Genomic DNA, 15479 nt, shown 5'->3' with positions numbered 1-15479 from the left:
CACTTCCGATAGTAATTTATTCATTCCATCTCTTTTGTCACTTTGCCTTGGTTTGTACAGGAGCTTTTATTTTGAAGATACAGGAAGTTGTGTGCCACTTTTAAATACATCCGGGTCAAAGCTGCCGACTTGCAGAAAGTAAATAAAGTAATTTACCAAAATAGCAGTTTACTCACATTTAAACGGTTAGATTCGTTAAAATATTTTACAATCTAAAGATGATTTAATTGGCTGAATATTTAAGGGCGAGTATATTTTACAACATGGATACAGGAGGCTCTAAGGTAACTTATTTTCCTAAATAACGGTTAGTCTTTAGTGGTAGCTTTTACAGGAGCTAACGTTAAATGTTAGCCTAATTAGACGAAAATTGCACACTTTTGATGTAAACGTTTTACATTTTTACTTTGAACGGATGTTTTTTGGTGTAAACGTTGTGTTTATGTTTTTTGTGTTACAAACACTAGCTAACTGATAACTAGCTTCAGACTGCTCCGTGATAACAGCTTTCAATTAGGATGGTTAGAGAAAGCTAACGTTAGCTTACCTGTAAATATTGTTTCTCCACAATAGAAAATGCGACCCAGGGAGCTCCCGCCTCTGCCACAAGTTAGTCATGTAAGTACTAATATTATAATTATCAGCCTCTTTTAATTTCCTTAAAATCATAAGAGCACCGTCCATATAGTTAATAAAATGATATAAACTTTATTGCTGACACATCACACATTCACACATTACAGCAGCTCAAACAAGTAATAGTAATATTATCAACAATTGTCTGTAGATTCACCTAACGCTAAATTCTACACATTGGACTTTTGATATCTTGATATTAATAGCATTGTTTTTCCCACATCAGTGTATACCACAATATGGATAATGACAATAAAATAGAGCTGCAATGATTAATCAGTATTAAAATAATTGCTAACTGTGTTGATAGTCGATTAATCAGTTTGAAATGAGTAAAAATTCTCTGACTCTAGTATCTTGAAATGTGAATATTTTCTGGTTTCTGAGGACGTCATCTTTTGGAAATACTGATTGGCATTTCTTACATTTTATGGACCAAACATCTAATCAGTTAATCAAGAAAATCGTCGACAGTTTGGACCTGTTTCTCAGCTGACAAGATTGTAACAGGATTAATTAATCGATTAATTGAGAAAATAATCAACAGATTACTTGACATTGAAAATAATAATTACTGCCCAGCCTTAATACAAATAATACTCGATTAATGTATATCTCAGTCGTCTCAATCCGTGAGACTAAAATGAAAGGAAAGTAAAAAATGTCTGCTAGTTTTTATGTGCTGATTGTCACCTAAGAAACCCTGAAAAGTAATAAAAGGGTCCTGTCTCGTCTGAGTGTATTTGTGGACAATAAAACACAGTGTTGATGTTTATGCGCTGCCTCCATAAACATCCTCAGAAAGATTAAACCAGATTTCACAGACAAACTTCCTGGACGTTTCATTCAGCCACACACAAGAGTCTGAAAAGGCTGGAGTCGTCTGACCTCTGCCCTGAGTAATCCTCAGTCGTGGCGGATGTTTGAACACAGATTTAGCCGAGGATTTAACCGTGTCAGCCAGGAGGTTATGTGTAGCGTCACTCCGCTCTTACTTGATTCTTGAGGGGGGGATGGCCAGAAAGACAACGGTAAGCTTTTTCATCTGACTGTACGCTGAAACTGAAACTTTATGAAAAGCTAGATTTTAAAAGAGACTCTTTTCTGAACCAGAGCTCATTGTTTATGAGCAGAGCTAATTTGTTGATGTGTTTACGGTACATTTAATGGAACCAAACACCTTCTCAATCCAGTTTTACTCACTGCTAAGTGTCAGGTTTGTTGTGATTGTTTGTCACCATACTGGATTTTCCAAAAACATTGTTCTGATACCATTTTCAACGCAACAGGGAAATCTTGACACACCATTTAGGGCAGAAAATTTTAGATTGTTATTATATATTTATTATTCATTATTATTTGTTATTTTTATGTTTATATATTTATTGTATATATGAAGAAGATATGACTGAATCAAACAAAACTGAGAAACTAATCCTTTTAGAAACATTCTTTCTTTCTCATTAGATTAAGCCTTTAAAAATGACTAAATTATCAAATTAACTAATCTTAGAAATTAAAATCAAGTTAATTATATCAGTTCACTGTTGAAGAGAAGAGAGCAGGACAAAGTGCAGCTAGTATTGGGTTATCGATTCTGCAGAAAATGAGTATTGAAACCATTTCAGATATCTATAAATATATATATTAAGAATCAAAATGTATCAATAAATTGGTATTTTTGACAACATTAGTTAGTAGAAGAGGTAGAGTAAGCCAAATTAATTGATTCTTGTGGTTTGTTTAGGGCTGTACCAAATGTCAATTAATTGATTAGTTGTTTGATCTGTAAAATGTAAGAAAACTGTGAAAAATGTCCAAACTGACGTCCTCAAATGTTTTGTTTTGTCCACCACCTGAAGATATTCAGTTTACTGTCATAAAGAAGCAAAGAAACCAGAAAATATTCACATTTAAGAAGCTGAAATAGGAGAATTTTGACTTTCTCTTAAAAAAAATTACTCAAACTGATTAATTGATCATCAAAATAATTGGTGTTTAATTTAATTATATTTAAAGTCTTGAATTTCATTTTTTGTCTTGGAAACGATATAATTTATCTATGAAATGTTTTTGCATTTGTATGTCTTAGCAGTACAGTTGTTCTATATGTCTGATCTTCTTCTCAAAAATCTGAATTTAATGAAAAAAAAAAAAGAAATTGATTTTAATAAATGTGGTTGTGTGTTAACGAGTCACTGATGCAAACAGAAAATCAGATGTGTTCGATTGAGTTGATTTGACATTAAACAAAGAACAAAACTCTCTTCTTTTTCTTTTTGTCTCTAAAGCGAGGGCAACGATCACTTCCCACAATGCCGAGGTAGGTAAAAGTGTTACTAAGCTATTGTGATAAAATGTTGTCTTTATGCTCAAGAGTCAAACAAAACCTTTCTTCTTTTGTCTTCTGTCGGACGTGTGGAAACATGAAGTCAAGACACAGCTGGTGAGTCAGGATTAGACATTTAGTAACTGGGTTTTATGGGATGAGCTCATATTTGTTTGAGCTTAAGTTTTTTTTGTTTCTTAATTTATTGTCTTGTAAAGGAGACGCACCTGCAGCAAAACAGAAGAAGAAGAAGAGGGTGAGACAGGACACAAATGGAGTCGATGACATGGACGGTTCGTAAAACCTTAAACCTTTTGTTTACCTGGAGTTAAAGGGCTAGTTCACCCTAACATAAAGACTCACAAAGGCTTGAACTTAGTGGACAACACTTACAGGGATAGTTCTGATTATTTAAAGTGGGGTGCTGTCATCATGAAATCATCACAAGATTGTGACTTTTATCTCAAAGTTGATGATATCTGCTGCTTTTAGATCAGGGGATGGAAATGGGAGGTCTGGGCAGCCGGAGGGAGTCTGAGGTCGGAGAGCAGCTTACCTTTGAAGCTGCAACGATGGACGCACCCCCACAGAGGAGGAAGAAGAAGAAGAAGACTGCCACTGCTGGTAAATACTGGAAAACATACTGCAGGTTTACCTTAAACAAGACAGTAGAAGATCTAAAGTTGTGTAAACTCATGGTTTCAGATCTGGAAGATGACCAAACTGACCTGGTGAACGGAGACACAGTGGATCAGACGACTGATGGAGAGGAAGTGGTCAAAAAACCCAAAAAGAAAAAGTAAGAAAGTAACAGTTGTTGGAGTTAATTATTAGTTTTATTTGTTAGTTTTTTCTGTCTAATCTTTATTCTTGTAATTTCAGGAAGTCAAAGGTCATTGAATCACAGCTTCCTGATGAGTTGGATGTAGAAGAGGATGATATTATCACCGACACACTTCCTCCCATCCCCCAGCATTCCCTGTTCTCGGCCCCTCAGGGTCAAAGCCAGCCGGTGGGGAAAGTCTTTGTAGAGAGGAACAGTGAGTGTCGAAGGATGTCAAGTCTCTTAAAGGGATTTTTTCACTGCTTTGCCTCACGGTCTGACCTTTTCTTATGGGAAACTGGCAATATATAAGCCGAAAATTGCTCTCTGCAAACCAACCAAACTCCACTGACAAAATCAGCCATTTTACCTCACAGAACACAGGAGTTGTTGGTCTGCCGCTTCCTTGATTGGTTAGCTTGTTTGTGTTATTGTGTAACTTCGGTTGATTCGGGTTCACCAAAGTCACACAATAACGCAAACAAACTGACCAATCAAGCCAGCGGTAGACCAGTAACTCCTGTGTTCTGCAAGGTAAAATTTGTGATTTTGCCCATGGAGTTTGGTTGATTTGGAGAAAGTGATATTTGGCTTATATAACAGTTTTTTTTTCTCGCTTTGAATTGTGTTATCAATAGCGATGAGATCTTCTGTGTGTGTGTTCACGTGCAGAGCGTTTCCAGGCTGCTGAGCGTACAGACTGGAGGAAGACCAACGATCAGATGGATAACATGACAGAATTCCAGTACATTCAGCCACTCTGGACCACCAGAGACGTTTCTATCAGAGTGCACGAAGGCTTCAGGTGAACAAAAAGTCTTGTACAAAGTAAAATACGTACAAACTTGTGGTCCCTCCCTCCCTAAATGTCTCTCTTCTCCTTTGTGATCTGGTGCAGGGTGTTCGGCCTGTATTGTCACGGCTTCCTGGCGGGCTACGCCGTGTGGAACGTGGTGGTGGTGTACATCCTAGCCGGGCAGCACCTCACTGCTCTGTCCAACCTGCTGGAGCAGTACCACAGCCTGGCGTACCCCTCGCAGTCTCTGCTCTACATGCTGCTAGCCATTAGCACAGTAGCTGCCTTTGACAGGTAAAGCTGGAAACTTAAATTTAAGTGCAGCTGCTTGGTAACAAGTATTTGTCTGTGAAAGTATGAAGACGGCTGCGCCTCGTTTGTTTAAAAGTAAACTCTTGTGTTCTCAGAGTGAATCTAGCCAAAGGCTCCATGGCTCTGCGGGAGTTCATCACACTGGACCCCGTCGCTCTCGCCTCCTTCTGTGAGTCCACGCAGGTTTTTAAAGGGTTAACATTGCTTTTCCTCTAAAACAGATGGTGCCTGTTTGGTTTTAATTCACACATTTTGTTTATTTTGGTCTCATCCAGTGTATTTCTCAGCGTTGATCTTGTCTCTGAGCCAGCAGATGACCAGCGATCGAATCAACCTGTACCCAGAATTCAACACAACATTATGGTGAGGTCACGACTGGAATCATTTAGTTTCTATCTTAACTATGAAATCTTGATACAATACTTTATTTTTCTCTAGGCCACCAGGGTCGGAGCACCAGATTCTCCACCCATGGGTGACCGTCAACTTGGTGGTGGCTCTGCTGGTGGGGCTGGCCTGGATCTTCATCGCCACCAGACCTGAGACAGATTATACTGAGTGTAAGAGAGAGAGCACCGTCTGTGTTGAATACTGCTTTATTATCAACATTTAAAGGAACATCCACCTTTAAACATGTATTATCTCGTCCTTCTTCCTCAGGTTATCTGATGGCCATGGAGATTGAGTCTCCCAAACCAGAGGACAAATCAGAAATGACCGCCTGATGAAAATAATTCTGCTCTGACACAAACTGTACAGCTTTGTTGTTATTTTGCACATATTTTTGCACTGTATTTTGACAGTGAACCCTGAATGTGTTGTAGGTTATTTTTGTATCTTTGAAATGTGAATGTGCTTGTCTCTTTTTAAATACAGTTTTATCCATGAACTCCAGCAACGCCTCTTTATTACTAGTATGTAGTACTGGTAAAACACCCAATAAAATGCTATTTTAAGTGTAATATGTGAAAGTATGGGGGGCATTAAGGGCTGATACTAAATATATAAATGCATACATATTTATATCATTAAATTATTAATAAATATATTATAAACTGCTGATATAAATTAATAACTAAACAATTGGATAATTTCATGCTTAAATAAATGAATAATTATGTAACTTAATGCTTAATTGCCACCATAAAAATTCATGAGTCAAGTGGGACATTAGATTAATGTTAAATTTATTTCTGTATTTATTTCTAAAAGTAAATACATTAATTAATTTATGAATAAATAAATATACAAATGTATAAAATAAATATGTAAATATATACAAATGAATGAATACATCAATTTGTATGCTTAAAAATATATTTTGAGCTGTTAACGATAAAAATCAGTTCAAGTGCTGAAGCCAGTTACAATTTTCCCTTGATGTGTGCAACTCTCACGAGATTTGTACACATTATTTCTTTTTTAAAATATGTTTATGATGTGACAACGCTGTTGTTAATGTCTGTTTAGGTTTAGGGACAAAAAACACGTGGTTAGGGTTAGAGAAAGATCATGTTTTGGGTTAAAATTATAAGTCTCGCAATGATAACTCTTGCATCCTCAAGCATCGATTCCTTCTGACGTCATTTAGTTTTGTCTGCCTGCCGCCCAGACCGTGTAGTCGAACACAGAGTGACGATCCTGTCTGTGCAGTTTCTGTTGACGTGGTAACGGTGACTGTTATCAGTTTAAGTGGAAATCTCAAAACATTCATGAGTAAAAGTTAGTAAATTAGTGCTAATCAAAAACGAGCAGTCATGCTGGACTTTGCCATCTTTGCTGTCACGTTTGTCATCATTCTGGTCGGCGCTGTTCTGTATTTATACCCGGTAAGTCACTGCAAGTTTGACGTTAGCTTTAAGTTAGCTAGCCACTTAGCTTTCCGTTATCCAGAGCCATTGTCACGCCAATATCCAGCCTAAAAAGCGTTTATTTAAGGGCTTATTGCTCGTCGGCAAGTGGAGACCTTTCATTTAGCATCACTCACGACTTTTAACATATTCTTACAATCCTTTTGTCATTTCGGCATACATCCAACACCAATCAGTAACCTGGTTCAATGAAATACAACTTTAAGAGTTGACAGTGGGCGGTAACTAGCACCGTGAACCCTTCTTAAACTGGCTATTAAAGTTAACTATTGTGAAAAATGGTAATTTTATGGTATTTTGCCCAAAGACCATAACAGCTGATATTATTTCCTTCAGTGGCGTCTTACAGAATGTGTTTGCCTTTAAGTGAGGAAGTGTTAAATTCCAGTTTCATTAAACAGTTGTAGTTTGAGAGATACATTATCTCAATTTTTGCCTCTTTTTAAAGTATTTAAAATTGTTTGAAATGTTCTATTTTTTTTACTTATTACTTTATTCACACCGTCTTTTGTCTTTTTATAATTGTATTTATAATTTCTATATACTTTGATTTATCCATTAATTGATGCAGCAAAAGAAATAAATTAGTCGTGTGTAAATAAACTGGTAAGTAAATAAACTAATATACAAATTAAATATATTTTTGTATGTATTTATTCATTTGTTTATGTATTAATTCATTAATTAATTTATGTATTTACTTTTTGTTATTGTTCATGTCCTTATATAATTTAATTTGTCCATAGTGTAACTTGCTGCTGCAAAATAAAGAAATCAGTCTACTTAACCCATCAAAAATAAATGTGTGAAAAGATTAATAAGTAAATAAATAAATGAATACATGACTGAATAAATAATTATACAAATAAATAAACAAACATATTTAACATTTGTCCAATTTAATTTGTGATATATTTATTTATTGTGAGAATGAAGCATTAAATTCCATAATTATTTACTAATTTATTAAAGGTTTTTACTTTTTAATTATAGATTTATTAAATATTAAATTACACAATTGTTAATTGTTCATTTATTTAAGCATTTTATTCTGTAATTATTAATCATTTAATTTTAATTATGTTGTAAAAATCTTAGAAATAATTAAATATTTCATTGACATTAATGAAATTCAATTTCTAATCATGTTTTCAGTCATCCAGAAGGGCCTCCGGCATCCCAGGTCTCAATCCTACAGATGAGAAGTAAGTTGTCTTCTTTATCTCTAGTAAGGAATTTGATAATTAAGATTGTGAAAATAAAGTGACTGTCTTTCATTAACATGAAGCATATATGTATGGTGGTTATTAATTGATTTTAGCAGTTGACAGACTTTGAGGGAAAAGCACATATTTACAGGGTAATAAGTTGCAAATGAACATCATTGGCTGTTCACAATAACATCATGGCTTCCTGCTCTTTCAGGGATGGAAACCTGCAGGACATCGTGAACAGAGGCAGTCTGCATGAGTTCCTCGTCAGTCTGCATCAGGAGTTCGGGTCTGTGGCGTCGTTCTGGTTCGGTGGTCGGCCCGTGGTCAGCCTGGGCTCCGTGCAGCAGCTCCGGCAACACATCAACCCCAATCACAGCAGTAAGTGCACCAGCATTTATCACACGATGTGGATTTCACTATAGTCCAACTGTATTAAAGGGTAACGTCTGCATTTTTCAACCTGGAAACTCTTTTCCCATGTTTTTGTGACTAATAGGGGCAATTTTTGACATTGGTCCAGTGTTGAGTCAAAAACAAAAATGAGCTGCAATCTAATCCCTCCCTTGATTCATAGCAAGCAGACTCCACTCCGTAATGCTTAGTCTCCCCCCATTCAGACACAGAAACGTTGGAAAACCCTCCTGTAGTTGGTCTCTGCAAATCTATAAGTAATTAAAATCACAGTTGTAAACAAAAATAAGTCAGTCTTTCTCTTTTTTTTTTTGCTCTTCTCAGCCGATTCCTTTGAGACGATGCTGAAGTCGTTGCTACGTTACCAGTCTGAGATGGGGGGCGGGACCACAGAGACCGTGATGAGGAAAAAAGTGTATGAGAGTGGCATCAACAATACACTGAAGAACAACTTCCCTCTTGTGCTCAGGGTGATGAAAAGACGTATTTACTCCTACTAAAATACTCCCCGACACTCAGAAGCACTTACAAACACTCCTTCTGTGATTGTTTTCTTTTACTCAGCTGGTGGAGGAGTTGGTGGGAAAGTGGAAGTCGTTCCCAGAGGATCAACATACCCCGCTGTGTGCCCACCTGCTGGGTCTGGCCATGAAGACTGTTACCCAGTTGGCGCTGGGTGAGAGCTTCAAAGATGATGCTGAGGTCATTTCTTTCCGCAAGAACCACGACGCGGTGAGACATCAGAGTTTTTCTAGATGAGAAAGAGATCGAACCCCTTACACAAACCCCAGCTGCTTTTCTACACTCAATTCTGGTGTTGTTCTCTGCTCCTGTGGGTGTCGATCAGTTTCTCCTGAGCATCTACAACGAAGCCAGTGTTCTTTGATTTTCAATGGTTCATCATTTTTTTTCAAAATAAATGACACATTATTTTCCATATTTTTTTGTCATACAAAAAATATTAATAAAATATTAAAATAAAAAAATTTCTGGACAATTAACACCCAGAGAAATGTTTTACAGAAAAGGAAATTTTCCTTAAGTTAGGGGTGTAAGAAATGTGGATAAAGTTGAGTATCGTTATATTATGTTTTATTACACTGTTGCAGTGGGTCGCTTTGTGTTGTGTTTAAACCCCTGACCACTAGACAGCAGTATTGTATTCTATCTTTTATGTTCTGATTATAGATTATAGATTACATTTGCATTTGGAACATTAAAGAATATAAAAATTACACAAACTGCACAAGCTTTCCAGACTGAAGTTCAGTTTCAGCCTCATGGAATCTTGGTGTGACTACTGTTACTTCTACTAGTGGTAGTAATAGTAATAATAGGAGTAAGAATAATAATGATAAATAATCATAAAGAGAAAAAGAGCACTGGTATCTGTATAATGTTATTATTGGAAATTTAATTTATTGGAGTCAGATTGAAACAGGAAAAAATGGGGATTGGTGCATTTCTAGTTCTGATTGCATAAAAAAGTAAACTTTTTTAACTCGTATTTTATGCATAAAGTGTGTTTTGATACTACGAGTTTCACTAAAATTAGATAAAAAATATTTAAAATATATCATCTTGCAGTCTGTTGTTCAAATCGAATCATAACCCTTGTAGCGTGATGCGTATCATATCACCAGATTCTTGCTGCTACACAGTCCTGGTCAAAGTTGTTTTTCTCTCCTTCTCACATCACCAGATCTGGTCAGAAATTGGGAAAGGCTACCTGGACGGCTCCCTGGAGAAGAGCTCCAGCAGGAAAGCACATTATGAGAAGGGTGAGTGAGGCTTTCATCATGAGTGTTCTCAGCAGACTAAGCTTCAGCAGAACAGACTTCACATATTTTACCTTTTGTGATTATTTCTGAGTCTAGTGAATGTGGGTTTTGTCTTGATCTTCATTTTTTTTTTCAATTCAGCACCCTCACACTTGCTGTGAGTTGAGATGTGGGAGCATTGTTGTGCTTCTCGGCTGTGGAGGAAAAAGGAGGAAATGTTTGCAGAGGCTCAGACATGATGTCAGCAAAACTGACAGACAGCTAGAAACAGAGTCTGAGAGCAGATAAAGATTGTGAAAAAACAACCTATCCAGTGTTACTGCCTTAATCAGTGAACAGCCGCTGTTTTGGGGACTTTCATTGATCTATCTGCCAGAGACAGTTGTCTCTGGGGCTTAATTTTGGACAACTGGAAATGTTTTTAACTTGTAACCTGAGTCTGAGTGTCAGTCAGCTGTGTGCTCATGCCAAAAATGTGTAGAACCCAAGTAAAATGTCCTTTTTAACAGTTTTTCTTCCTGGGTGTTCAGCTCTGTCAGAGATGGAGTCCGTGCTGCTGTCAGTGGCGAAGGAGAGAAAAGCCCAGAGGAAGCAGGCGGTGTTTGTGGACGCTCTGCTTCAGTCCAGCCTCTCAGAACGACAGGTGAATACTGATGATGGAGTCACCAGTTCTCGTTTAAACCCAAATATCAACTGAAACATCTTCACGAAACAGAAGTCTGAACTGAACTTTTTGTGTTTCAGATCATGGAGGACTGTATGGTTTTCACTTTGGCCGGATGTGTCATCACTGCAAACTGTTAGTATTAATCATAACCAGAACAGTTCTAGATCAATTTTCTGTATGTTGACTGACTATTTAACAATTAATATCCCAGTAATTTTCGTGATTAATCAATATTATAGTTACATTTTTAAATGTGTGGTTTCATCCAGCATGATTCAGTTTACTATGATCAAATCTAGAGATCTAGAGAACATCTGACATTTCTGTGAGAAAAATGTTTTCAAAATTCAATAAATAAACTCTAAAATTAATCAACTATGTTTTTAGCGACACAAATTGATAATTGCACAGATATACTGCACTGGTATACATATAACAATGGATATAGTATAAAATTTTGACATAAAAAATTAATAAATAAATGGATCCTTATTAATGTAAAACGTCATGTTTTGGCAGTGTGTATCTGGGCACTTCACTTCCTGTCCACCTCAGAGGAAGTTCAGGACAAACTGCACCAGGAGCTGGAGGAGGTTTTGGGTTCAGATCCAGTTTCCTTGGACAAGATCCCTCAGCTCAGGTGAGATCTTTGGACCTGACTTTAATCCATCACATATAAAATCTCACTTTGTATCTCAGACCTTTTTTCTAATTGTAGTGACACATGGAAAGATAATATATTTTGACAGATTTGGCTGGTCGAGATGTAATAACTCAAGGTCAAACTTCCATTCAGTCCCAGTTGCCGTGTCCAATAACCTTGATCTTCTCACATTTCTGTCCTTGGAAAGATACTGCCAGCAGGTCCTCAACGAGACGGTGAGGACTGCCAAGCTGACCCCCGTCGCTGCTCGGCTTCAGGAAGTGGAGGGAAAAGTCGATCAACACGTCATCCCTAAAGAGGTATCTGGTGTCCTCCTGTCTGCAGCTGTCTGTCTGTTCATTTCTCCTCCGCTCGTCAAAGAATTATCACTGCCCGACCATCAGACAGGTTTATTGTAGGTGTATTGTATTTTACTCAATAAATAAAGATCCCTTCTAGACGTGTATTAAGATAAATATTCTAAGGATGTAACGATACTGAAAACTCAAGGTATGATAACATATTAAAAGTTCCACAATATGATATTAATCATGATATTTAGCACAACCAAACAATGACAACTTGATAAAAAAAGTCCTTTATTAAATGATAAATCTGATCTGTCCGGCTGTTTTGTTTGTATAAAATTCATTTTAACTTAAAGTGCTTCTGCTTTCCTTCTTAAATAAAATAAAACAAAAGTGCTCAGCCATAAACGTGCAAAAAAGAGGCATGAATTGTCTGGTAACACTTGAGTTTCCAGATAATTAAGTTATTTATTTATAACATTTTTTTGTTGTTGTTATTTATTCAGAACATGTTGTTACTTATTTATTTATAAGACATTGTTATTTATTTAGAACTTTACAAGCTGCCAGGCAGCTTTATATGAAAATAATTGACAGAATTTTTTGGAAAAACTCACAAAAGTTGAAATAATAAATAATTAACACTTAATAAGATAAATAAATTAAAGATCTGAAGATGTATATTCTGAGGATGTAATGATACCAAGAAGGGCATTTGTGGGTTAATTCTAAGAATTTTCAAATATATTACTTAGTAATTACCACCTATTTACCATGACATTATGGGACCTGGAAATTGAAGTGTTATCCATTGTCTTACCTGCAACTCCAACACTTGTTGGTTTGGAGAGAGCGATGTTTTGTTTGTATAACAGCCGTTTCCTGTCAGATGGCTCAGTAAAGCAGTAAAATTATCCTAAATATAGCGTAAAGTTAAACTGATTTGAAGTGGCTTAAATACCTTTTGTTGCTGGCCCTGTCTGTTGCTGTTCCTTTCAGAAAAGAAACACAAAGAGACACTTCTAAGATGTTCTTTCTGTATTTCAGACTTTGGTCATCTATGCTTTGGGAGTGGTCCTGCAAGACTGTGACACCTGGAGCACGCCATACAGGTCTGCTTCATATACATTTCCTTTCTCACATTTGATATTGATCAGTTTATTTAAAAATGTCTGTCCATGGTGTCTGAACTACGAGGCCAACACTTTGTATACCTGAAAAACAAGTAACATTCCCATCAACCTCAGCTGTACTTTGTGTTTGATTCTAATTAGGAAATGTTAGCATACTAACACGCTGAACTAGATGGTAAGGATTATACCTGCTAAAACTTAACCATGTTAGCGTTGCCATTCTATTAGCATGCTAATATTAGCATTACTTTCTAGTATTCATCAAAGGGCATTTTGGGGATTGTAGGATGTCACTCACTGAAGAACAAGTAGGCAGGTGGAAGAGAAAGAAGCTAAAAATAACTCACTGGAACACAATGATCAAATGTTGATAGTTAAAATAATGTGACAGCATGTCAGGGTGAGGTTTTTCTTCCAGGTTTAGGATATTTATTTGTCCAATTTGTCCCTCAGATTTGACCCAGATCGATTTGAGGAGGAATCGGTCAGGAAGAGCTTCTCTCTGCTCGGATTCTCTGGAAACCAAACGTGCCCTGAGCTCAGGTAAAGACTAACTTCAAAACACAAAAACACAACTCACACAACCGAGCGAAGACTGAGCCCGTGACACTAGGAATAATATTCAATTTCCAGACCCATAGTGGAGTCATTTAGCTCCAAAACAGTTTGTAGAGATGTGGTAGAAATTATAAGCTTTCTTTGAGCAGTGAACAAACTAAACTTTGAACATTCTCGTTGTATGGAGTCATAGGAGTGCCATAAAAAATAAATCAATCTGTAAATAAACAATTTGTAAATGTAGAAATATAAAGAGAAATAAACAAAAGAATAAATAAATGTGGAAAATAACAAAAATGCAATATAAAATAAAAAAAATGTAGAATAAATAGCAAAATATAAAGAATAATTATAAGCATTTTAATTTATTTTCACATTTATTTGTTCATTTTTGTCTGTATATATTGTTAAAAAATTATTTATTTTTTTCCCATTAATAAATGCAGAAATTTTAGAGTATTTATAATCAGTTTAATTTATTTTCATATCATATTCATTTATTTATTAATTTTTTAAATAATTTTTCATATTTAATTATTTTTATATAATCTTATATTCCTATATTTTACAAAAAAGCTGTCAGCCTTCCTGCTGGGGCTGAGTAATCAATTTCTGTTCATTCAACCAAAAGCAATTAGGGAAAAATAAAGGACTGAAAATAAATAAGTTATATTATATAAAAGTAGATTAAAAAAAATGTAATTTAAAAAATCCTAAAAAAAAAAAAAATAGTCATTGATATACAAAAAATCATACATATTTATAGATTTATAAATATATAACTAAATATATACAGAAATTAATGTGAAATAAATTAAAATGCTCATAATTATTCATTCAAATGTTGTTATTTTTGTTAATATTTCCACATTTATTTATTCTTTCATTTACTTTTCTTTATATTTCCACATTTATTCTCTTATTCTTTGATAGATTTGTTTTGTTTTAATCCAGCAAACGTTAATGTGATTTTCCTGGTAAATTTTATTTGTTCTCTCTGACAGGTTCGCCTACACCGTCGCCACCGTCCTGCTCAGCACGTTGGTGCGGCAGCTGAAGCTTCACCAGTTGAACGGACAGGTGATGGAGGTCCGATCTGAGCTGGTCTCCACACCCAAAGACGAAACCTGGATCACCATCAGCAGAAGAAGCTAGAACTCGTGTTTAAAAACCCCTTCAGGGAGAAGAGCTGAAGAATCAAAGAACAGTACATTGAACAGCTCGATTAAAAGAATTACCAGCAAAGTATTTCTTGAATGTTGAGGATCCAGTCTGCCAGAGACACATAATTTTTCTTAGTCACGTTAAAGGGATAGTTTGATTATTCGATGTGGCGTTGTATGAGGTACTAATCAATAGTCAATGTATTACCTACACTGGAGTTTGGTTGTTTTGGAGAGAGTGATATCTGGCTTGTATTACGGCAGTTTCCCGTCAGAAAAGACTGTCTGACAGAAAGATAAATAGGTGAAAATATTCTAAATATAACATGCACTTAAACTGATATTCATTTTTTTAGTAGGTCATACTCTGACTATAGATAAGTCACAACCCCGCTTCTAAAAATCCAAACTTTCCCTTTAACTCCTGTGCCATTTCTGAACTCTTTTTTTGGGGGGGTAAAGAACTTTTCCCCAGCTTTTTATGAACAGTCGATTGTGTTTTTTGCGTACAAGTTTCACCACCACATGTTCCCTTAGCCGTCTTTCTGTACAGTAATCTGAGGCCTTAAACGCATCATTACCCTGTCTGTCCACAGGTAAGATTTGCACTGGTTGAAAGACCATCTGATAAAGGAGGGAACCTCGGTGGTTTAATACTCTACGATGTAGAGAAAAACTACTTGTGCTGCCTTAAGTTTTTCTATAACTCCCAGTACAACTGCCTGGAGTCAAAATTCCCCGTGGCATGTGGCTTGATTGTCTATTGAAATGGCCCACGTGGCATTTAGACTTTTCATTCCTTTTTTAAACACAGTCACATCTTACATATTATTA

General features: G+C 36.0%; 2 protein-coding genes across 3 annotated transcripts; both read left to right on the top strand.

Annotated features, from left to right (window-relative positions):
* Positions 1-104: 104 nt before the first annotated feature.
* On the top strand, positions 105-5785 carry LOC146304562 (transmembrane protein 237B-like). Of its 2 annotated transcripts, XM_084713990.1 has the most exons (14): positions 105-284; positions 574-618; positions 2928-2959; positions 3069-3082; positions 3184-3258; positions 3458-3589; positions 3671-3764; positions 3848-4005; positions 4461-4593; positions 4687-4878; positions 4992-5065; positions 5172-5259; positions 5335-5456; positions 5557-5785. In XM_084713990.1, the coding sequence occupies exons 1-14, from the start codon at positions 264-266 to the stop codon at positions 5619-5621; spliced, it is 1245 nt and encodes a 414-aa protein (XP_084570116.1). In that variant the 5' UTR covers positions 105-263; the 3' UTR covers positions 5622-5785. The 2 variants fall into 2 exon arrangements, with proteins under 2 accessions (XP_084570116.1, XP_084570115.1); XM_084713989.1 differs by lacking the exons at positions 105-284; positions 574-618 and adding an exon at positions 1608-1667.
* Positions 5786-6525: 740 nt separating this feature from the next.
* On the top strand, positions 6526-15145 carry cyp20a1 (cytochrome P450, family 20, subfamily A, polypeptide 1). The gene is made up of 13 exons (XM_084713874.1): positions 6526-6725; positions 7923-7972; positions 8193-8359; positions 8717-8862; positions 8957-9124; positions 10095-10173; positions 10704-10816; positions 10918-10972; positions 11360-11480; positions 11692-11803; positions 12839-12903; positions 13378-13467; positions 14487-15145. The coding sequence occupies exons 1-13, from the start codon at positions 6654-6656 to the stop codon at positions 14635-14637; spliced, it is 1389 nt and encodes a 462-aa protein (XP_084570000.1). The 5' UTR covers positions 6526-6653; the 3' UTR covers positions 14638-15145.
* Positions 15146-15479: the final 334 nt, after the last annotated feature.

The sequence above is a fragment of the Lutjanus erythropterus genome, chromosome 24 (genome assembly GCF_056507025.1).
Source record: "Lutjanus erythropterus isolate fLutEry1 chromosome 24, fLutEry1.hap2, whole genome shotgun sequence".
Lineage (NCBI taxonomy): Eukaryota > Metazoa > Chordata > Actinopteri > Lutjaniformes > Lutjanidae > Lutjanus > Lutjanus erythropterus.
This window is presented reverse-complemented; position numbering and strand designations above follow the sequence as displayed.

Excerpts from the sequence above, each read along its gene's own strand:
- LOC146304562 (XM_084713990.1), top strand. The coding sequence starts at position 264 with ATGGATACAGGAGGCTCTAAG. Across the intron at positions 3,259-3,457 it reads TGGAGTCGATGACATGGACG|ATCAGGGGATGGAAATGGGA; the intron begins GTTCGTAAAACC and ends TGCTGCTTTTAG. Across the intron at positions 5,457-5,556 it reads TGAGACAGATTATACTGAGT|GTTATCTGATGGCCATGGAG; the intron begins GTAAGAGAGAGA and ends CTTCTTCCTCAG.
- cyp20a1 (XM_084713874.1), top strand. The coding sequence starts at position 6,654 with ATGCTGGACTTTGCCATCTTTGCTGTCACGTTTGTCATCATTCTGGTC. Across the intron at positions 6,726-7,922 it reads CTGTTCTGTATTTATACCCG|TCATCCAGAAGGGCCTCCGG; the intron begins GTAAGTCACTGC and ends TCATGTTTTCAG. Across the intron at positions 9,125-10,094 it reads TCCGCAAGAACCACGACGCG|ATCTGGTCAGAAATTGGGAA; the intron begins GTGAGACATCAG and ends TCACATCACCAG.